This window comes from Zosterops lateralis (assembly GCF_965231275.1).
Source record: "Zosterops lateralis genome assembly, chromosome: 32".
Classification (NCBI taxonomy): Eukaryota; Metazoa; Chordata; class Aves; order Passeriformes; family Zosteropidae; genus Zosterops; species Zosterops lateralis.
The window spans coordinates 1,268,334-1,289,826 of record NC_139792.1 but is presented as its reverse complement, the minus strand read 5'-3'; the positions used below and the strand labels follow the sequence as shown (position 1 = coordinate 1,289,826).

The 21,493-nt window shown below is 61.0% G+C and overlaps 1 protein-coding gene across 1 annotated transcript; it reads left to right on the top strand.

The window, feature by feature from the left end:
- Nucleotides 1-1,272: 1,272 nt before the first annotated feature.
- GDF11 (growth differentiation factor 11) lies at nt 1,273-14,284 on the top strand. The gene is made up of 3 exons (XM_083881209.1): nt 1,273-2,575; nt 9,649-10,022; nt 13,148-14,284. Exons 1-3 carry the CDS (start codon nt 2,185-2,187, stop codon nt 13,526-13,528), a joined length of 1,146 nt encoding a protein of 381 aa, XP_083737335.1. The 5' UTR covers nt 1,273-2,184; the 3' UTR covers nt 13,529-14,284.
- The last annotated feature ends 7,209 nt before the right edge of the window (nt 14,285-21,493 follow it).

The window sequence follows — 21,493 nt, the reverse complement described above, 5'->3', positions numbered from 1 at the left end:
GGGGGGGTGGCCCTGTCCCCAGGGGGGTGGCCCTGTCCCCAGGCTGTCCCCAGGGGGGGTGGCCCTGTCCCCAGGGGGGTGGCCCTGTCCCCAGGCTGTCCCCACGAGGCGGGGGGTGGCCCTGTCCCCAGGCTGTCCCCAGGCTGTCCCCAGGGGGGGTGGCCCTGTCCCCAGGCTGTCCCCACGAGGCGGGGGGTGGCCCTGTCCCCAGGGAGGGGTGGCCCTGTCCCCAGGGGGGGTGGCCCTGTCCCGCCGGCACAGGAAGCGCTGGGCACACGGGGGGGTCCCTTTTACCCCCCCTTAACCGCCCCAAACCCCCCTCCCCTCTACCCCCCCTTTCCCCCCCCCCCCACCCAGAGCGTGTCCCCCCCCTTGGGGACACCCGGGGACACCCTGGGGACACCCGGGGACACCCTGGGGACACCGGGGGGCGCCCCGCCCGCGCTGCCGTTACCGGGGCCGCTGACAGCTCCTGGGGCCGCCCGTGGGCGGGGACGGGGCCGCGTCACGGACACGCTTAACCCTTTCCCTGCCGGGCTCACTCCGACATCGCGGGGATATCGCGACAGCGGCGGGGAGGGGACAGAGCGGGATGTCACCCGTTCTGTCCCCGGCGAGAGCGGCTCGAGGCGGGATTGTGGCCCCGGTGACACGGCGGGGGGGACACCGGGAGTGTCGCGTGTCGCCTGTCGCGTGTCCCCAAAGCGCCCCCGCTGCAGTTCCGCCCCTCGCCGCCAGAGGGAGCGCTGTCCCCAGTACCGCCCCCCCCCTCTCCCCAAACCGGGGGGCAACGAGGGCACGACCCCCCCCAAAAAACCCACCCGGATCCTCCCTTAGAGCCCCCCAAATCCTGGGACAGCCCCTCCGGAGCGCCCCCAGACCCCCAGAGCAGCCCCAGGGGGGATTTCCCCTCTCCATGGTTCTGATGGGGAGAGGAACAGGGAAATGGGGGGGGGGGGTCCCCGAGGGGTCCCCACGGTGATTTCAGCCTCGTTATTCCTGTGGTTCCTCCTGAAAACACCGCCCGGTGCTGGTGAGGAGTGGGCAGCTTTCCCTGTGCCCCCCCCTCTTTATGAACAAGACCCCCGAGACCCCCCAGGGGGGTCCCCACGCCCCCCAAGCCGCTCCCGGATTTTCCTCATCCCAAACCAACGCTCCAGCATCACTTTCCCGGCACCGGGATCCTCCAGTCCAGCCCTTTTCCCTTGAGTTTAACCCCCCTGGGGGGGTCTCCGAGCCCCCCAACTCCCAGCCCGGGGGGTCTCCCGGTGGGACCGGCGTGTCCCGGCCCCGAGCGGCCCCGGGGGGCTTTGGGGAGCCCCGGGGGCCGTTCCAGGCTCGGGGGGCCGGCGGCGGCTGGTGCCAAGCCCCTGCCAGAACCTCTTTTGTGCGGCCGCAGCCAATCAAGGCCGCTGACGACACGCTTCTCTTGGGGTATAAAACCCCGGGGCCGCCGCTGCCGCCGCTTTTTTTCATCCCCCCCCCCCCCTTCGGCCCCCCCCGGGGTCCCCGCTCCCCGCCCCCGCCGCCGTTACCGCCTTCCCCCCCTTGAGCGCTGCGGTGGAAGCGGGGCGGGGGGGCGGCCCGGTGGGGAAGGCTTTGCTTATTTTCTTTTTTTTTTTCTTCTTTTTTTTTTTTTCTTCCCTTCTTCTTTCCTTTTATTTTTTTTAATTTTTCTTTTTTTTCATATTTTTTTTTATTTTTTATTTTTTTATTTTTATTTTTTTTCTTTTCATTTTTTATTTTTTATTTTTTCATTTTTTTATTTTTTCCTTTTCTTATTTTTCTTTTTTTTTCTTATTTCTTTTTTCTTATTTCTTATTTCTTTTTTTCTCTTTTCTTTCTTCTTTTTTATTTTTTCTTTTTTTCTTTTTTCTTCTTTTTTCTTTTTTCTTTCTTATTTTTTTCCCTTTCTATTATTTTTCTTTCTTTATATTTTTTAAATTTTTTCTTTCTTATTTTTTCTTTTTTCTTCCTTATTTTTTTAATTTTTTTCTTCCTTATTTTTTATTTTTTTCTTCCTTATTTTTTTAATTTTTCTTCCTTATTTTTACAATTTTTTCTTCCTTATTTTTTTAATTTTTTTCCTTATTTTTTTCAATTTTAATTTTTTTTTAAATATTATTTTTTATAAAAATTTTAATTATTTTTTTTTTTTCAAGCCTTTCCCCCTTTCCTTCGGGCATGTATCTGCTGCTGTCCCCCCCCGGCATGGCCCCGCTGTGGTGGCTGCTGGGCTCTCTGCTGGCCGCGGGGGCGGCCGGGGGGTCTCCGGAGCAGCAGCAGCCGCCCCCCGGCGGCGCCGAGCCCGCCTGCCCCGTGTGCCTGTGGCGGCGGCAGAGCAAAGAGCTGCGCCTGGAGAGCATCAAGTCGCAGATCCTGAGCAAGCTGCGGCTCAAGGAAGCGCCCAACATCACCCGCGAGGTGGTGAAGCAGCTGCTGCCCAAGGCGCCCCCCCTGCAGCAGCTCCTGGACCTGCACGACTTCCAGGGGGACTCCCTGCAGCACGACGAGTACCTGGAGGAGGACGAGTACCACGCCACCACCGAGACCGTCATCAGCATGGCCCAGGAAAGTCAGTGCCGCCCTTTGTTCCGCTGAGAAACTTCGCCGGAGGGTCCCCCCCCCTCCCCTTTTCCCTCTTTTCCTGGGTCCCCGCGGGCCCCCGGAGCCCCCAGCCCCTCCCCGGGTCCTCTCGGTGCAGGGGGGGTTGTTATTGATGGGCCCCCCGGCCTTGGGGGGAGACACGGCCCCTCCTGGGTCATCCCCGGGGGTCCCCGGAGCTCTCGAGGGTGGGTTTGGTCCCTCCTGTGGTCTGGGAGGGTCCCACGGGGATGGGGACAAGGGACAGAGGGACAGGGAGAGAGAAGGACAAGGGACAGGGGGACAAGGGACAGGGGGACAGGGGGACAGGGACAGAGGGACAGGGGGACAGGGGGACAGGGGGACAAGGGACAGGGGGACAGGGACAGGGGGACAAGAGACAGGGGGACAAGGGACAGGGAGATGGAGGACAGGGGGACAAGAGGAGAGGGGGACAGGGACAGAGGGACAGGGGGACAGGGGGACAAGGGACAGGGGGACAAGGGGACAGAGAAACAAGGGACATAGGGACAGGGCGATGGAGGACAGGGGGACAAGGGACAGGGGGACGGGGAGAGAGGGAGACAGAGGGACAAGGGGACAGGGAGATGGAGGACAGGGGACAGGGGGACAGAGAAAGAGAGAGACAGAGGGACAAGGGACAGGGGGACAAGGGACAGGGGGACAGAGAGATGGAGGACAGGGAACAAGAGGAGAGAGGGACAAGGGACAAGAAGACAGGGGACAGGGGGACAGGGAGAGAGGGAGACAGAAGGACAAGGGACAGAGGAGAGAAGGACAAGGCGATGGGAGACAAGGGATAGGGGGACAGAGGGACAAGGGACAGGGGGACAGGGAGATGGGGACGGGGACAAGGGACTAGGGACAGAGGGATGGGGAGAGAAGGACAAGGGACAGAGGGACAGAGGGACAGGGAGAGAGGCTGAGAGGGGGACAAGGGGACAGAGGAACAGAGAGACAACAGGGGGACAGAGGGACAAGGGGACAGGGAGAGAGGGGGACAAGGGGGACAGAGGGTCAGGACAGTGCACCGGGGACTGGGAGAGGGGCCCAGTGCTGGGGACCAGGAGCTGGCACTGGGAGCTGGGACTGGGAGTTGTTACTGGGAGCGGGGACTGGGGACCAGGAGCTGGCACTGGGGGCCGTGAGCTGGGACTGGGAACTGAGGACTGGGGACTGGGGACTGGGACTGGTCCTGAATGCTGGGAGTTGTTACTGGGAGCTGGGACTGGGGACTGGGGACCAGGAGCCGGTACCGAGTGCTCAGTGTGGGGACCGGGTGCTGATACTGGGGACTGGGACCTGGGACTGGGGACTGGTACTGGGATCGGGACCTGGCACTAGGAGTAGGGACTCAGAGCTGGGACCTGGTACTGGGAGCAGGGACTGATACTGGGAGCAGGGACTGGGAGCTGGGACTGGGGACTGGGAGTTGTTACTGGGAGCAGGGACTGGTACTGGGATGTGGGACTGGGACTGGGAGCTGGTACTGGGGGCTGGGAGCTGGGACTGGGAACTGGGACTGGGAGCTGGTACTGGAGTGGGACTAGTACTGGGAGATGGTAATGGTATGGGGAGTTGTTACTGGGAGCAGGGACTGGGAGCTGGGACTGGCAGCAGCACCTGGCCCAGCACCAGCACTGGGACCTGGCCCTGGGAGCTGGGACCAGGGACTGGGAGCTGAGACTGGGAACTGGGGACTGCGACTGGGGACTGGGACTGGGGACTGGGACTGAGATAGGGCACTGGGACTGGGACTGGGAACTGGGATTTGGACAGGAACTGAGGCCTGGGAGCTGAGACTGGGTCTGGGACTGGGAACTAAAGCAGGGGACTGGGATTGCTATCCAGGACTGGGGACTGGGACTGGGAGCTGAGAGAACACTGGGAACTGGGACTGGGAACCGGGAGCTGAGAAAAGGCACTGGGAGCTGGGACTGGGAACCAAGGCAGGGGACTGGGAGCTGAGACAGGGCACTGGGGACTGGGACTGGGAACTGGCACAGGGAACTGGAGACAGGGGACTGGGATTCGGACAGGAACTGGGGCCTGGGAGCTGAGACTGGGAGCTGGAACTGGGGACTGAGGACTGGGAGCTGAGAGAACACTGGGGAGTGGAAACTGAAACTGGGGACTGGGACTGGGAACCAAGGCAGGGGACTGGGAGTGGGCACTGGGAGCTGAGAGCGTGTACTGGGAGCTGGGACTGGGAACTGAGACAGGGCACTGGGAGCGTGTACTGGGAGCTGAGAGCATGTACTAGGAGCTGGCAGCGGGGACCGTGACCGGTCGCTCCATGCTGGGACTGGCACTGGGGACTGGGACTGGCACTGGGACTGTCCCAGGCCCTGGCACTGTCACCACTGGCCCTGGGGATGTCACCAGGCCCTGGCACTGTCACCAGTGGCACTGGGGATGTCACCAGGCCCTGGCACTGTCACCAGTGGCACTGGGACTGGCACTGGGGACTGGGACTGGCACTGGGGACTGTCACCAGTGGCACTGGGAGCTGGCACTGGGCACTGACAGCGGCCTGGGGACACAGGGCAAGGTGGCACCGTGACCTCGCTGTCCCCAGGGCACGTGGCAGGGTGACAGCGGGGTGACATGGGGGTGACAAACAGGGTGACAGCAGGGTGACAAAGAGGGTGACAGCAGGGTGACAGCAAGGCCACAACAGGGTGACAAACACAGTGACAGCAGGGTGATGGGAAGGTGACATTAGGGTGATGGCAGGGCCACAGCAGGGTGACATTGGGGTGACAAAGAGGGTGACATTGGGGTGACATGGGGGTGACAGCAGGGTGACAAACAGGGTGACAGCGGGGAGGGGACAGGGTGACCCTGCTCAGCTCCGCCCCTGCCGTGCCTCAGTTTCCCCCGGGATTTCTCCACCTGCTCCCGGCGCGGGACCCCCGGGGCGACCCCCGGCCTTTGGGGAGGGGGCGAGTGAAGGGGGGCGAGCGGAAGGGAGGGAGGTGTGAGGAGCTGCCGCCCCCTCCCCGAATTTCCTTCCCGGGGCATTAAATGCGCTCGGGCGGCTTTGAAATTTTATTACCCATAAAATTGACGACACGCTGGGGTTTTCCTCCCCGGGCCCCTTCCCCGCCCCTTTGGCAGCTCGGGGGGCCCCCCCAAAAATAAAGGGCAGAGCTTTTCCCCCCTCCCCACCCCCGGCCGGGGGTCCCGAGGGGCCGGATCCCCCCCGAGGAGGGGGCGGGAGGAGGGGAGGGGGCTTTTTTCTGTTATTATTTTGATTTTTTTATTATTATTATTATTTTTTCCGCTCTCCCCCCGCCCGCCTGGGGCAATTTGTGGGGTTTTTATGGTTCCTGAACAGAAGGAGGGGAAGGCGCTTTATGGGCCATAAAGGTCTCGGGTTCCCTCGGGGGTCCGGCCCTTCCCGGGGGGCGGGAATTGGCTCCTAAAGCAGCCGGGGCTACCCCTGACCCCGCGACCCCCGGCTGGGGGGAGGGAGGGGGGGCCCCCGGGAAAGGGGGACAGGGATGGAGGGGCCCGGGAGGCGCTCAAGGTCAGCGCGACACAGCGGGGACAACGGGACAGGGGGACACGGGGACAGGGGGACAACAGGGGACATGGGGATATAGGAACAGAGAGACGGGGGACTTGGGGACATGGGGATATGGGGACAGAGGGACAGAGAGATGTGAGGACAACGGGGACAGAGGGACACAGGGACAATGGGGACATGGGGACAACAGGGACAACAGGGACAACGGGGACAACGGGGACAACGGGGACAGGGGGATAACGGGGACATGGGGATTTGGGGACATGGGGATATGGAGATAGAGGGACAGAGGGACATGGGGACATGGGGACAGAGGGACAGAGGGACAATGGGGACATGGGGACAGAGGGACATGGGGATATGGAGATGTAGGGACAGAGGGACAACAGGGACAGAGGGACACAGGCATGTGGGGACATGGAGACATGAGGATATGGGGACATGGAGATATGGAGATGTAGGGACAGAGGGACAACATGGGGGACAGAGGGACAACAGGGACATGGGGGACAGGGGGATATGGGGACAGAGGGACATGGGGACAGAGAGATGTGGGGACAACAAGGACGTGGGGACAACAGGGACAGAGGGACACAGACAACAGGGACATGGGGATATGGGGACACAGGGAGAGAGGGACTTGGGGACAGAGGGACATGGGGACATGGGGATATGGAGACAGAGGGACACGGGGACAATGGAGACATGGGGACAACAGGGACATGGAGATATGGGGACAGAGGGACAACAGGGACGTGGGGACAGAGGGATGTGGGGACAGGGACATGGGGACATGGGAGTACAGGGACACAGGGACATGGGGACAACGGGGATATGGGGACAGATGGATGTAGGGACAACAGGGACATGGGGATATAGGGACAGAGGGACAGAGAGACGTGGGGACAACGGGGACAGAGGGGCACAGGGACAGAAGGATGTGGGGACAGAGGGACGTGGGGACATAAGGACATGGAGATGTGGGGACACAGGGATGTGGGGACAACAGGGACACAGGGACACAAGGAGTTGGAGACACAAGGACTTGGGGACAGAGGGATGTGGGGACACAAGGACGTGGGGAAATGGGGACAGGGGGACAAGGGGACACAGGGGACACGGGGACTTGGGGACACCAGAACAGAAGGACGTGGTGACACAAGAACTTGGGGACACCACGATGTGGGGACACAGGGATGTGGGGACACAGGGGACACAGGGACAGAAGGATGTGAGGACACAGGGACACCAGGATTTGGGGACAAGGGGACACGGGGACTTGGGGACACAGGGACTTAGGGACACAAGGACACCAGGATGTGGGGACACAGGGGACACAGGGACAGAAGGATGTGGGGACACGGAGACACCAGGATTTGGGGACAAGGGAACTTGGGGACAGAAGGACGTGGGGACAAGGGGACACAGGGACTTGGGGACACCAGGACTTGGGGACAACAAGGATATGAGGACACAGAAACACCAGGACTTGGGGACAAGGGGACACAGGGACTTGGGGACACCAGGACATGGGGACAAGGGGACTTAGGGGACAGAAGGACATGGGGACAAGGGGACACAAGGACGAGGAGAACACAAGGACAGAAAGGCTTGGTGACAACAAGGACACGGTGACAACAAGGACACGGTGCCAACACCTCGCACCCCCCGTGGCTGGGGGGCCGCGCTCGGGGGGCCCCGAATGAACAAACAAAGGAGCGGGGGGGCTCCGGGGGCCGCCCCCCGCCCGGGCCGGCCCAGCTGTGCCCGGTGTCCCGGTAACCTTTATCCCCGGTTGCCACAGCGACGGCACCGAGCATCCCCTCCCCACCCCGCGGGGTGGCCGTGTGTCCCCCCGGGGAGGGGACAGCGCTGTCCCCAATGTCCCCAAGGTCGGGGGGGGGGGTGGTGGAGACCCCTCCTCAAAATCTCAGCACCCACCGGGCGCTGTGGTGTCAACCCCCCCCCCCAAAGAGGGGTCACTGTGAGAGCTGGGGGGGGGTAAATTGGGGAGGGGTCTCTGCAGAGGGGAAAGGAGGGGAGGGGAGGGAGGGGAGGCGACATTCCCCATGTCGTGACCCCCGCGGGGCCGGCGCAGCAAATGGCCCCGAGCTGCAGCTGGGCGCTATTAAACCTGACCGGGGCGGGCAGGGGGCGGGGGCTCGGCCTGGGGGGCGAGAGGTGGCCCGGGGGGGGGAAATTCCCCGCTCAATTCGACACAGATGTGGGGCACGGGCTGGGGAGGGGGTGGCAGGGGGGGTTGGCACCTCCAGGGGGTTTGGGGAGGGGGCGAGGGGTGGGGATGTGACCCCCAGAAATGTGGGGTGTTCCCCCAGAGATGTGGGGCTGTGACCCCCCAGAGTTGTGGGGCTGTGACCCCCCCAGAGATGTGGGGCTGTGACCCCCAGAGATGTGGGGTGTCCCCCCAGAGATGTGGGGTGTGTCCCCCAGAGATGTGGGGCTGTGACCCCCAGAGATGTGGGGCTGTGACCCCCCAGAGATGTGGGGTGTGTCCCCCAGAGATGTGGGGTGTCCCCCCAGAGATGTGGGGCTGTGACCCCCCAGAGATGTGGGGCTGTGACCCCCCAGAGATGTAGGGCTGTGACCCCCCAGAGATGTGGGGTGTCCCCCCCCAGAGATGTGGGGCTGAGACCCCTAGAAATGTGGGGTGTCCCCCCAGAGATGTGGGGTGTCCCCCCAGAGATGTGGGGCTGTGACCCCCCAGAGTTGTGGGGCTGTGACCCCCCCAGAGATGTGGGGCTGTGACCCCCCAGAGATGTGGGGCTGTGACCCCCCAGAGATTTGGGGTTGTGACCCCCAAAGATGTGGGGTCTCCCCCCAGAGATGTGGGGCTGTGACCCCCCAGAGATGTGGGGCTGGGACCCCCCCAGAGATGTGGGGTGTCCCAGAGAGGGAATTTGGGGTCCCAAAGAAGGTCTCAGGTCCCTCAGTGGGGCTTGGAGGTCCCTGTGTGGGGCTGAGGGGTCCCAGAGAGGGAATTGGGGGTCCAGGAGAGGGTCTCAGGTCTTGCAGTGGGACTGGGGGGTTCCGTCGTAGGGCTGGGGGTGATCCCAGGGTGAAGCTTGGGGGTCCCAGAGAGGAAATCGGGCCCCAGAATGCAGCTCGGGGGTCCCAGGGTGAGACTTGGTGGTCCTAGAGAGGGAATTGGGGGTCCCGGAGAGAAAATCAGGCCCCAGAATGCAACTCGAGGGGTCTCAGAGAGGGAATTGGGGGGTCCCAGAGAGGGAATCAGGCCCCAGAATGAGGCTTGGGGGTCCCAGAATGCGGCTCAAGGGGTCTCAGAGAGGGAATTGGGGGGTCCCAGAGAGGAAATCAGGCCCAGACTGTGGTTTGGGGGTCCCAGAGAGGGAATCAGGCCCCAGACTGCGGCTTGGGGGTCCCAGAGCCCCCAGGGTGGGATCCCAACATGAGACTCAGGGTGATCCCACCAGAGAACCATCAAATCCCCCCAAAAAACCCCACCCTGACTTTTCCTCCTCTTCCCCTCGCAGCGGACCCGGCGGTGCAGATCGAGGGCAACCCTCACTGCTGCTTCTTCAACTTCAGCCCCAAGATCATGTTCACCAAGGTGGTGAAGGCGCAGCTGTGGGTGTACCTGCGGCCGGTGCAGCACACCTCCACCGTGTACCTGCAGATCCTGCGCCTCAAGCCCGTCACGGACGAGGGCAGCCGCCACATCCGCATCCGCTCGCTCAAGATCGAGCTCAACTCCAGGGCCGGCCATTGGCAGAGCATCGATTTCAAACACGTCCTGCAGAATTGGTTCAAGCAGCCGCAGAATAATTGGGGTATCGAGATCAACGCCTTCGACCCCAATGGAAATGACTTGGCGGTGACTTCGCTGGGGCCCGGCGCTGAGGGGCTGGTGGGTGACAGGGGATGGGGGGAAAGGGGTCTGGGGGACAGTGACAGCCCTGAGGGGATGGTGGGTGACATGGCTTTGGGGGGAAAAGGGTCTGGGGGGCAGTGACAGCTCTGTGGGGCTGGTGGGTGACAGGGGATGGGGGAAAAGGGGTCTGGGGGGCAGTGACAGCCCTGAGGGGATGGTGGGTGACAGGGGATGGGGGAAAAGGGGTCTGGGGGACAGTGACAGCCCTGAGGGGCTGGTGGGTGACATGGCTTTGGGGGGAAAAGGGTCTGGGGGGCAGTGACAGCTCTGTGGGGCTGGTGGGTGACAGGGGATGGGGGAAAAGGGGTCTGGGGGACAGTGACAGGCCCGAGGGGCTGGTGGGTGACAGGGGATGGGGGGAAAAGGGGTCTGGGGGGCAGTGACAGCCCTGAGGGGCTGGTGGGTGACACAGGCTGCGGGGAAAAGGGTCTGGGGGACAGTGACAGCCCTGAGGGGCTGGTGGGTGACAGGGTTTGGGAGGGGGGGAAAGGGGTCTGGGGGACAGTGACAGTTCTGTGAGGATGGTCACAGGTCATGGGGACAGTGACAGCCCCGAGGGGTTGACTGGTGGGTGACACGGCCTGGGGGGGAAAAAGGGGTCTGGGGGACAGTGACAGTTCTGTGGGGATGGTGGGTGACAGGGCCTGGGGGGAAAAGGGGTCTGGGGGACAGTGAGAGCTCTGTGAGGATGGTCACAGGTCATGGGGACAGTGACAGCTCCGAGGGGATGGTGGGTGACACGGCCCCGGGAGGGGAAAAGGGGTCTGGGGGACAGTGACAGCCCCGAGGGGCTGGTGGCAGTTTAGGGAGGGTGGTCACAGGTCATGGGGACAGTGACAGGCCCGAGGGGCTGGTGACAGTCTGGGTGACAGGTCTGGGGGACAGTGACAGCCCTGAGAGGCTGGTGACAGTTTAGGGATGGTGGTCACAGGTTATGGGGACAGTGACAGTTTCATGGGGCTGGTGACAGCTCTAGGGGACAGTGACAGTGACAGCTTTGTGAGGATGGTCACAGGTCATGGGGGACAAGTGACAGTTCTGCAGGGCTGGTCACAACTTTGTGGGGACAGTGACATCTCCATGGGGACAGTGACACCCTTGTGGGGGTGGTGGCAGCTCTGTGGTGACAGTCAGGGCTCTGGCAGACGGTGACAGTTCCATGGGGACAGTGACACTCTTGTAGAGCGGGTGGCAGCTCTTTGAGGCTGGTGACAGCCTGGGGGATTACAGGTGTGGGGACAGTGACAGCTCCGTGGGGCTGGTGACACCTCCAGGTGACACTCCCAGGGATGCCACCACCCCCTGGCACCTCCTCCGTGCCCAGCCAGGTGGAGCAGGGGCAGCGGGGGGTGCCTCAGCATTGTCCCCACCACTGTCCCCTGTGTCCCCTCACCACTGTTTGTGTCCCCTCACCACTGTCCCCATGTCCCCCCAGCAGTGTCCCCTGTGTCCCCCATGTCCCCTGACCCTCGTTCATGGAGAACAACAAGCGCTCCCAGTGGAACCTGGGGCTGGACTGTGACAGGTCCCCCCAGCTCTGTCCCCTGTGTCCCCTCAGCATTGTCTCCTGTGTCCCCTGTCCCCTCACCACTGTCTGTGTCCTCCCAGCAGTGTCCCCTATGTGCCCTGACCACTGTCCCCTGTGTCCCCAGCACTGTCTGTGTCCCCTGACACTGTCCCTTGTCCCCCCAGCACCCCTTTATGGAGCTGCGCGTCCTGGAGAACAACAAACGCTTGAGGTGGAACCTGGGCCTGGACTGTCCCCTGTGTCCCCCATGTCCCCTGTGTCTCCTGTGTGTCCCCTGACTGCTGTCCCCTGTGTCCCCCATGTCCCCTGTGTCCCCAGCACTGTCCCCTGACACTGTCCCTGTCCCCTGACACTGTCTGTGTCCCCAGCACCCGTTCATGGAGCTGCGCGTCCTGGAGAACAACAAGCGCTCTCGGCGGAACCTGGGCCTGGACTGTGCCCTGTGTCCCCTGTGTCCCCTGTCTCCTGACACTGTCCCCTGTGTCCCCAGCACCCGTTCATGGAGCTGCGCGTCCTGGAGAACAACAAGCGCTCCCGGCGGAACCTGGGCCTGGACTGTGCCCTGTGTCCCCCATGTCCCCTGTGTCTCCTGTGTGTCCCCTGACCACTGTCCCCTGTGTCCCCCATGTCCCCTGTGTCCCCAGCACTGTCCCTGTCCCCTGACACTGTCTGTGTCCCCCCAGCACCCGTTCATGGAGCTGCGTGTCCTGGAGAACAACAAGCGCTCCCGGCGGAACCTGGGCCTGGACTGTGCCCTGTGTCCCCCATGTCCCCTGTGTCCCCTGTCCCACCAGCACTGTCTATGTCCCCTGACACTGTCCCCATGTCCCCTGACCACTGTCCCCTGTGTCCCCCATGTCCCCTGTGTCCCCAGCACTGTCTGTGTCCCCTGACGCTGTCCCCTGTGTCCCCAGCACCCGTTCATGGAGCTGCGCGTCCTGGAGAACAACAAGCGCTCCCGGCGGAACCTGGGCCTGGACTGTGACGAGCACTCCACCGAGTCCCCTCACACTGTCCCCATGTCCCCTGTGTCCCCTGTGTCCCCCCTGTCTCCTGACACTGTCCCCTGTGTCCCCAGCACCCGTTCATGGAGCTGCGCGTCCTGGAGAACAACAAGCGCTCCCGGCGGAACCTGGGCCTGGACTGTGACGAGCACTCCACCGAGTCCCCTCACACTGTCCCCATGTCCCCTGTGTCCCCTGTGTCCCCCCTGTCTCCTGACACTGTCCCCTGTGTCCCCAGCACCCGTTCATGGAGCTGCGTGTCCTGGAGAACAACAAGCGCTCCCGGCGGAACCTGGGCCTGGACTGTGACGAGCACTCCACCGAGTCCCCTCACACTGTCCCCTGTGTCCCCTGTGTCCCCTGTGTCCCCTGTGTCCCCCATGTCCCCTGACACTGTCCCCTGTGTCCCCAGCACCCGTTCATGGAGCTGCGCGTCCTGGAGAACAAGAAGCGCTCCCGGCGGAACCTGGGCCTGGACTGTGACAAGCACTCCACCGAGTCCCCTCACACTGTCCCCTGTGTCCCCATGTCCCCTGTGTGTCCCCTGACACTGTCCCCTGTGTCCCCAGCACCCGTTCATGGAGCTGCGCGTCCTGGAGAACAACAAGCGCTCCCGGCGGAACCTGGGCCTGGACTGTGACGAGCACTCCACCGAGTCGCGCTGCTGCCGTTACCCGCTCACCGTGGACTTCGAGGCCTTCGGCTGGGACTGGATCATCGCGCCCAAGCGCTACAAGGCCAACTACTGCTCGGGGCAGTGCGAGTACATGTTCATGCAGAAATACCCGCACACGCACCTGGTGCAGCAGGCCAACCCGCGCGGCTCGGCCGGGCCCTGCTGCACGCCCACCAAGATGTCCCCCATCAACATGCTCTACTTCAACGACAAGCAGCAGATCATCTACGGCAAGATCCCGGGCATGGTGGTGGATCGCTGCGGCTGCTCCTAGAGCCGCTGCTTTCTCCTTCTTCTTTATTCTTTTTCCTCTCTTTCTTCCCCTTCTCTCCGAGTGATTCCCTCCTTTCCCTCCGCTGCCTCGGACTCCTCAACTTTTTTTTTTTTTTCTTTTTTTTTCTTCTTTTTTTATTTTTTTTCTTCTTCTTTTCTTTTTTTTTTCTTCTTCTTTTTTTTCTTTTCTTTCTTCTTTTTTTTCTTTTCTTTCTTCTTTTTTTTCTTTTCTTTCTTCTTTTTTTTCTTTTTTTTTTCTTTTTTATTTTTTTCTTCTTTTTTTCCTTTTTTTATTTTTTCTTCTTCTTTTCTTTTTTCTTCTTTTTTATTTTTTTCTTTCCTTTTTTTCTTCTTCTTTTCTTTTTCTTCTTTTTTATTTTTTCTTCTTTTTTATTTTTTCTTATGTTCTTTTTTCTTCTTTTTTATTTTTTTTCTTCTTTTTTATTTTTTCTTCTTTTTTTTTCTTCTTTTCTTTTTTTTTCTTTTTTATTTTTTTCTTCTTCTTTTCTTTTTTTTTTTTTTTTGACTTTTAAATTTTTTTCCTTTTTTTTTCTTTTTTTTTCTTTTTTTTTTTTTTTTTTTTTTTTTTTTTTTCTTTTTTTTTCTTTTTTTTTCTGCCTTTTTTTTGCCTTTTTTGTTGTCGTCGTCGTCGGTTCGGGGCAGCGAGGAAGTGACAAAGGCCAAGCGTTGAGCAGCCGGGTTTGGATGGCGGAGGGGACAGCAGCAGGAGGAGGAGGAGGAGGAAGGACCCCCAAGGACCCCCCGAGCAGCAGCAGCAGCAGCAGAGCCCCCCGCCCCACGCGCATTGTGCAATAAAACACCGGACCGAGAAGGGAACGGGGAAAGGGGAGGGGGAAACACGGAAAAACAACCGCCAGGACCCCCAGGCACGGCGGGGACACGGAGGGGACACTGAGGGGACACTGAGGGGACACTGAGGGGACACTGAGGGGACAGCAGCACCAGGAGGAGGAAGAAGGAGCGCACCCCGAGACTCCCCCGCTCGTGGAGCAGCGTTGGGGACACCCCTGGGGACACCCCAGAGATGGGGGGGGACACCGCCGGTGATACCCCAGGGCAGCCTTGGGGACACCGCTGGTGTCACCCCAGAGATGGGGACACTGCTGGTGACACCCCAGAGCAGTTGGGGACACCGCTGTGACACCCCAGAGCAGTTGGGGACACCGCTGTGACACCCCAGAGCAGTTGGGGACACTGCTGTGACACCCCAGAGCAGTTGGGGACACTGCTGTGACACCCCACAGTGTTGGCGACACCCCAGGACAGCCTTGGGGACACCCCAGAGCAGTTGGGGACACCGCCGGTGACACCCCAGGACAGCCTTGGGGACACCCCAGAGCAGTTGGGGACACCGCCGGTGACACCCCAGGGCAGTTGGGGACACCCCAGGGCAGCCTTGGGGACACCCCTGGTGACACCCCAGGGCAGTTGGGGACACCCCAGCGATGGGGCGGGGGGCACAGACCCCCAAGGCCGCAGGACCCCCCCCCAAACCCGGGCCCGGGAGGACCCGCCTCCCTTGTTTAATTTATTTATTTATTAACCGCCCTCCCGGCCGGCGCTCGCCCCCTGCCCTCCCCTGGCAGCCCCGGGACCCCCGGAGACCCCCAAAGACCCCCGGGGACCCCTGGAGACCCCTGGAGACCCCCGGAGACCCCCGGAGACCCCCGGGGAGGGCCGGAGACCCCCGGAGACCCCCGGGGAGGGCCGGAGACCCTCGGAGACCCCCGGGGAGGGGCCAGGGACCCCCGGAGCCCCCCGAGGAGGGGCCTGGAGACCCCCGGAGACCCCCGAGGAGGGGCCAGGGACCCCCAAAGACCCCCGGAGACCCCGGGGAGGGCTCGGAGACCCCCAGAGCCCCCCAGGGAGGGCCCGCAGCCCCAGCCCCGGCCCCGGGGGTCACCGGGAGGCGACAGCAGGATTGTTGGGAGGCTCCTGCTGGGGCTGAAATTCCGCTCACGCCGCACATTCGCCTCCCCGCTGCCCTCGGACGGGCTTGGGTTGGGTTGGTTTTGTTTTTGTTCCTTTTTCTGTTGTTTGTGGTTTTTTTCGGTTTGACGTGAGAACGAACCCCCCGAGGCTCCGCCGGGGCTCCGGAGAGGGGCCGGAGGGGCTCCGGGAGGGGGAGAGACCCCCGGGGCTCCTACAGCCCCCCGAGACCCCCAGAGAGACCCCCGGGGCTCCTACAGCCCCCCAGACCCCCAGAGAGACCCCCGGGAGCTCCTACAGCCCCCCGAGACCCCCAGAGAGACCCCCGGGAGCTCCTACAGCCCCCCAGACCCCCAGAGAGACCCCCGGGAGCTCCTACAGCCCCCCAAGACCCCCAGAGAGACCCCCGGGAGCTCCTACAGCCCCCCGAGACCCCCCCAGACCCCGGGAGCTCCTACAGCCCCCCAGACCCCCAGAGAGACCCCCGGGAGCTCCTGCAGCCCCCCAAGACCCCCAGAGAGACCCCCGGGAGCTCCTACAGCCCCCCGAGACCCCCAGAGAGACCCCCGGGAGCTCCTGCAGCCCCCCAAGACCACCCCAGACCCCGGAGCCCCTCGGTCCCCGAGACCCCCGAGGCTCTCGCAGCCCCCCAAGACTCCAGAGCCCCCCGAGACCCCCAGGAGCTCCTACAGCCCCCTCGATCCCCGAGACCCCCGGAGTCCCCAAGGCTCCTGCAACCCCCGAGACCCCCCGGAGCCCCCAGACCCCCCCAGCCCCCCGGAGCCCCCCAAGACCCCCGGCCCCAGCACTTATCCCCAGGGTGCCGGAGGGGGGTCTCCGGGGTGGGCTGGGGAGGGGGCGGCCCCGCACCCGCGCAGCACTTAAGGGGACCGGAGGGACAATAAGGGGACCGAAGGGACAATAAGGGGACCGGAGGGACAATAAGGGGACCGAAGGGACAATAAGGGGACCGGAGGGACAATAAGGGGACCGGAGGGACAATAAGGGGACCGGAGGGACAATAAGGGGCACGTTTAGCACTTGTGGCCCCCGAAGCGCTTACGGGGAGGGGATGGGGATGGGGATGGGGAGGGGGCCCCCCGGGCCGGACCCCCCTCCTGGCGCCGCAGCACTTAAGGGGCCCCTCCCTGGTGCCACCCGCCCCTTGTCACCGCCCTGGTGGCGCCGCCGGGGGCCCGAGGGAGGGGACGGGGATGGGGACGGCCCGGGGACGGGGGGGAGAGGTCCTGGGACCCCCAAAAAGGGGCTCACCGAGGTGGGGACACAAATGGGGGGTCGGGGAACCCCCCTGGGCCTGCCCGGGGGTGACTTGGGGGGTCTGGGGGTGGCAGGGGACACCCGGGACAGGCAGGGGACACCCCAGGGACAGGCAGGGGACACCCCAGGCTGGCAGGGGACATCCCAGGCTGGCAGGGGACACCCCCAGGACAGGCAGGGGACACCCCAGGGACAGGCAGGGGACACCCCAGGGACAGGCAGGGGACACCCTGGACAGGCAGGGGACACCCCAGGGACAGGCAGGGGACATCCCAGGGACAGGCAGGGGACACCCCAGGGACAGGCAGGGGACACCCCAGACTGGCAGGGGACATCCCAGACTGGCAGGGGACACCCAGGACAGGCAGGGGACACCCCAGGGACAGGCAGGGGACACCCTGGGACAGGCAGGGGACACCCAGGACAGGCAGGGGACATCCCAGACTGGCAGGGGACAACCCAGGACAGGCAGGGGACACCCCCAGGGACAAGCAGGGGACACCCTGGGACAGGCAGGGGACACCCCGGACAGGCAGGGGACACCCCCAGGGACAGGCAGGGGACACCCGGGACAGGCAGGGGACACCCCAGGCTGGCAGGGGACACCCCCGGGACAGGCAGGGGACACCCCGGACAGGCAGGGGACACCCCAGGGCCGGCGCTGTCCCCACCGGGAAAGGGCCGGAAGGGACTGGGAGGCAACTGGGACTGAACTGGGACTGAACTGGGAAGGGCCCAGCCCTGGGGCCTCAAAAACCCCCCTCGAGGCCCCAGGGCTGTCACAGGCCGGTGGCACCGAGGGGACAGGACGGGGAGGGCGGGGAACTGGGACCAGTCAGAACCAGAAACTGGGATTAGTTCAGGACTGGACACTGGAAGTCACCAGCTCCAGGCATTGGGACCAGTCTGACCCGGGTACTGGGACCAGTTACCCCCAGTGGTCCCAGTGCTCAGACCTGACTGGTCCCAGTATCCAGGTCTAACTGGTCCCAGTATCTATGTCTAACTGGTCCCAGTACCCATCACTGACTGGTCCCAGTATCCAGGTCTAACTGGTCCCAGTATCCAGGTCTAACTGGTCCCAGTTCCCAGAACCGACTGGTCCCGCAGGCAGGGGGGTGGCGGGGGGAGGTGGCGGCCCCCCCGAGTATATTATTATTCTAAAATTATTCTAATTATTCTAATTATTTCCCGCTCTCGGTCTGTGCGTGACGTCTTTAGGTTCCTTTTCTGTTGGTCCGTCCGTTGTTTTTGTCCCTCGTTCTGTCGCTCCGGGGGGACCCGGGGGGGGTCCTGGGGGGTCCCAGGGGGGTCCCCGGGGGAGGGGGGGGCGGGGCCGAACTCAGCACTTGAACAGCAAAAATATAAAAAAGAAAGAATAAAAAAAAAAAAAAAAAAAAAAAAAAAAAATCCAAAAAAAATTTTTAAAAAGTGAGAAATAATTTGAGAGTTCTGAGGTTTTGGGGAGGGGGGTTGTTCTCATTGTCACCTTTGTCACCTCTGGGGGGGGTGGGGGAAGGATTTGGGGACCTCGGGGGTGACACTGTGAGGGCTGGGACAGACCCTGGGGACAGAGGGGGGACAGGAGGGGACAGGGACACCCCACAATCCCAGGATGACATGGTGACAATGCCCCCATTGACCCCTGGATCCTTGGGGACACCGGCATGGGGACATCACTATGGGGACATCACCATGGTGACACCAGGCAAGGGGACACCACAATGGGGCCACAGGGCATGGGGACATCACCATGGGGACACTGCCATGGGGACACTGCCATGGGGACACTGCCATGGGGACATCGCCATGGGGCCACAGGGCATGGGGACATTGCCATGGGGACACCGAGCATGGGGACATCACTGTGGGGACACTGGGCATGGGGACATGGCCATGGGGACAACGCCATGGGGACATCACCATGGGGACACCAGGTATGGGGATGTTGCCATGGGGACATTGCCATGGGGATGTCACCAGGGGGACACCGCCACGGGGACACTGGGCATGGGGACATTGCCATGGGGACATTGCCATGGGGACACTGGACATGGGGACATCACTATAGGGACACTGCCACACATGGCCCAGCGTCCCAGGCAATGTCACCATCCCCAGGTGTAGGGGACAGGACGGGTTGGGGACACCCAGGACAAAGCTGGGGACACCCAGGACAGAGCTGGGGACATTTGGGGTCCTGGCACAGCCCCCCAGCTGTAAAAGGGGATTTTTAATGGAGGATTTTAAGGGGGATTTTTAATGGAGGATTTTAAGGGGGATTTTTAGGGGGGGATTTTAATGGGGGATCTTAAGGGGGGATTTTAATGGGGAATTTTTAGGGGGGATTTTTAAGGAGGATTTTAGGGGGAGATTTTTAATGGGATTTTAAGGGGGAGGGATTTTGAAGGGGGATTTTTTAAGGGGGGGCATCTTTAGGGGGGAATTTAAATGGGATTTTTAGGGGGGGTTTAATGGGGGATGTCAAGGGGGGATTTTTAGGGGGGATTTTAATGGGGAACTTTTAGGGGGGATTTTTAAGGGGGACTTTAGGGGGAGATTTTTAATGGGATTTTAAGAGGGGATTTTAGGGGGAGGGATTTTTAAGGGGGATTTTAATGGGGGATTTTTTAAGGGGGGGCATCTTTCGGGGGGATTTTAAGGGAGGGATTTTTAATGGGATTTTTTGGGGGGGATTTTAATGGGGGAATCTTAAGAGGGGGCATTTTTAAGGGGGATTTTAGGGGGAGCTTTTTAATGGGACTTCTAAGGAGAGATTTTAAGGGGGAGATTTTTAAGGGGGAATTTTTAATGGTATTTTTAAGGGAGGATTTTACGAGCGGCCCCAGGATCCGCCCCCGGGGCCGCTTTATGAAGCCTCATTAGGGGCTGCAGCTATGCTGGGAATGTCCCTGGCTAATTAGGGCTAATTAGGGCCGGCCTGAGGGGACACGGGGGTGTCACCATGGAGGGGACAGGGTGGGCAGTGACCCTCCGGTGTCCAAGTGAGGACTGGACACAAGGACTGGACACGAGGACGTGGCTCCAGATGTGTCAGTGGGTTTGTGGCCCTGTGGCCACTGGCTGTGTCCCCACTGTCCCCTCTGGCCATGTCCCCTCTGCTTCCCAGCTGTGTCCCCTCTGTCCATCTCCAGCCGTGTCCCCACTGTCCTTCTGTTCATTCCTGTCCCCATTCCCTGCCTCATTCCCATTCCCTGCCTCATTCCTATTCTCATTCCTGCCCCGTTCCCTGCCTTGTTTCTTGTCCTTTTCCCATTCCCTGCCCCATTCTCATTCCCGTTCCCTGTTCCTATTCCCTGCCCCATTTCCATTCTCTACTCCATTCCTGTTCCCATTCCCATTCCCATTCCCTTTCCTGTTATCCCGTTCCTGGTTCTTGTCCCTGTCCCATTCCCTGCCCCATTCCCATTCTCTGCCCCATGACTGTTCCCATTCCCCTTCCCTGCCCTATTTCCGTTCCCATTCCCCTTCCTGTTATTCCTGTTCCAGTTTCTTGTCCCTGTCCCTGCCCCATTCCCTGCCGTTTCTTGTCCTGTTCCCTGTCCCATTCTCATTCCCATTCCCAGCTCCATTTCTGTTCCCATTCCCTGCCCTGTTTCTTGTCCTGTTCCCATTCCCTGCCCCATTCCCACTTCCATTCCCTGCCCTGTTCCTGTTCCCATTCCCTGCCCTGTTCCTGTTCCCATTCCCTGCCCTGTTACTTGTCCTGTCCCCGTTCTCTGCCCCCCCCATTCCTGTTCCCTGTTCCCATTCCTGTTATTCCTGTTCCCATTTCTTGTCTCTGTTCCCATTCCCTGCCTCTTTCCCTTTCCCATTCCCTATCCTATTCCTGTTCCCATTCCCTACCCTGCTCCTATTCCCATTATTCCCATTCCTGTTCCTGTTATTCCCATTCCCGTTATTCCCATTCCTGTTCCCTGTCCCATTTCTGTTCCCATTCCCTACCCTGTTCCCATTCCCATTATTCCCATTCCTGTTCCCGTTATTCCCATTCCTGTTCCCTGTCCCATTTCTGTTCCCATTCCCTGCCCTGTTCCCATTCCCTTTCCCATTCCCAGCCCCATTCCCATTCCCTGCCCTGTTCCCGTTATTCCCGTTCCCGTTATTCCCGTTTCTTGTCTCATTCCCATTCTCTGCCCCATTTCTATTCCCTGTTCCCGTTATTCCCTTTCTCATTCCCATTATTCCCATTCCCAATTCCCATTATTCCCATTCCCTGCCCCATTCTGTCCCCTGTTCCCGCTATTCCCATTCCCTGCCCTGTTCCCATTCTCATTCCCATTATTCCCATTCCTGTTCCTGTTATTCCTGTTCCTGTTTCTTGTCCCATTCCCTGCCCCATTTCTATTCCCTGTTCCCATTATTCCCATTCCCTGCCCTGTTCCCATTATTCCCATTCCCGTTATTCCCGTTTCTTGTCCCATTCCCATTGCCGTTATTCCCATTCCCATTATTCCCATTCCCTGTTCCCGTTATTTCCATTCCCATTATTCCCATTCCCGTTATTCCCGTTTCTTGTCCCATTCCCGTTATTCCCATTATTCCCATTCCCGTTATTCCCATTCCCGTTATTCCCATTCCCATTATTCCCATTCCCATTATTCCCATTCCCGTTATTCCCATTCCCCGTTCCCCGTTCCCGGCCCCGCTGGCCGTGACCTATTTCAGGTTTGGGGACACAAATGAGGCCCGGGGACATCCGGGGCCACCCACGGTG

Excerpts from the sequence above, each read along its gene's own strand:
- GDF11 (XM_083881209.1), top strand. The coding sequence starts at position 2,185 with ATGTATCTGCTGCTGTCCCCCCCCGGCATGGCCCCGCTGTGGTGGCTG. Across the intron at positions 2,576-9,648 it reads CATCAGCATGGCCCAGGAAA|CGGACCCGGCGGTGCAGATC; the intron begins GTCAGTGCCGCC and ends TTCCCCTCGCAG. Across the intron at positions 10,023-13,147 it reads GGCCCGGCGCTGAGGGGCTG|CACCCGTTCATGGAGCTGCG; the intron begins GTGGGTGACAGG and ends CTGTGTCCCCAG.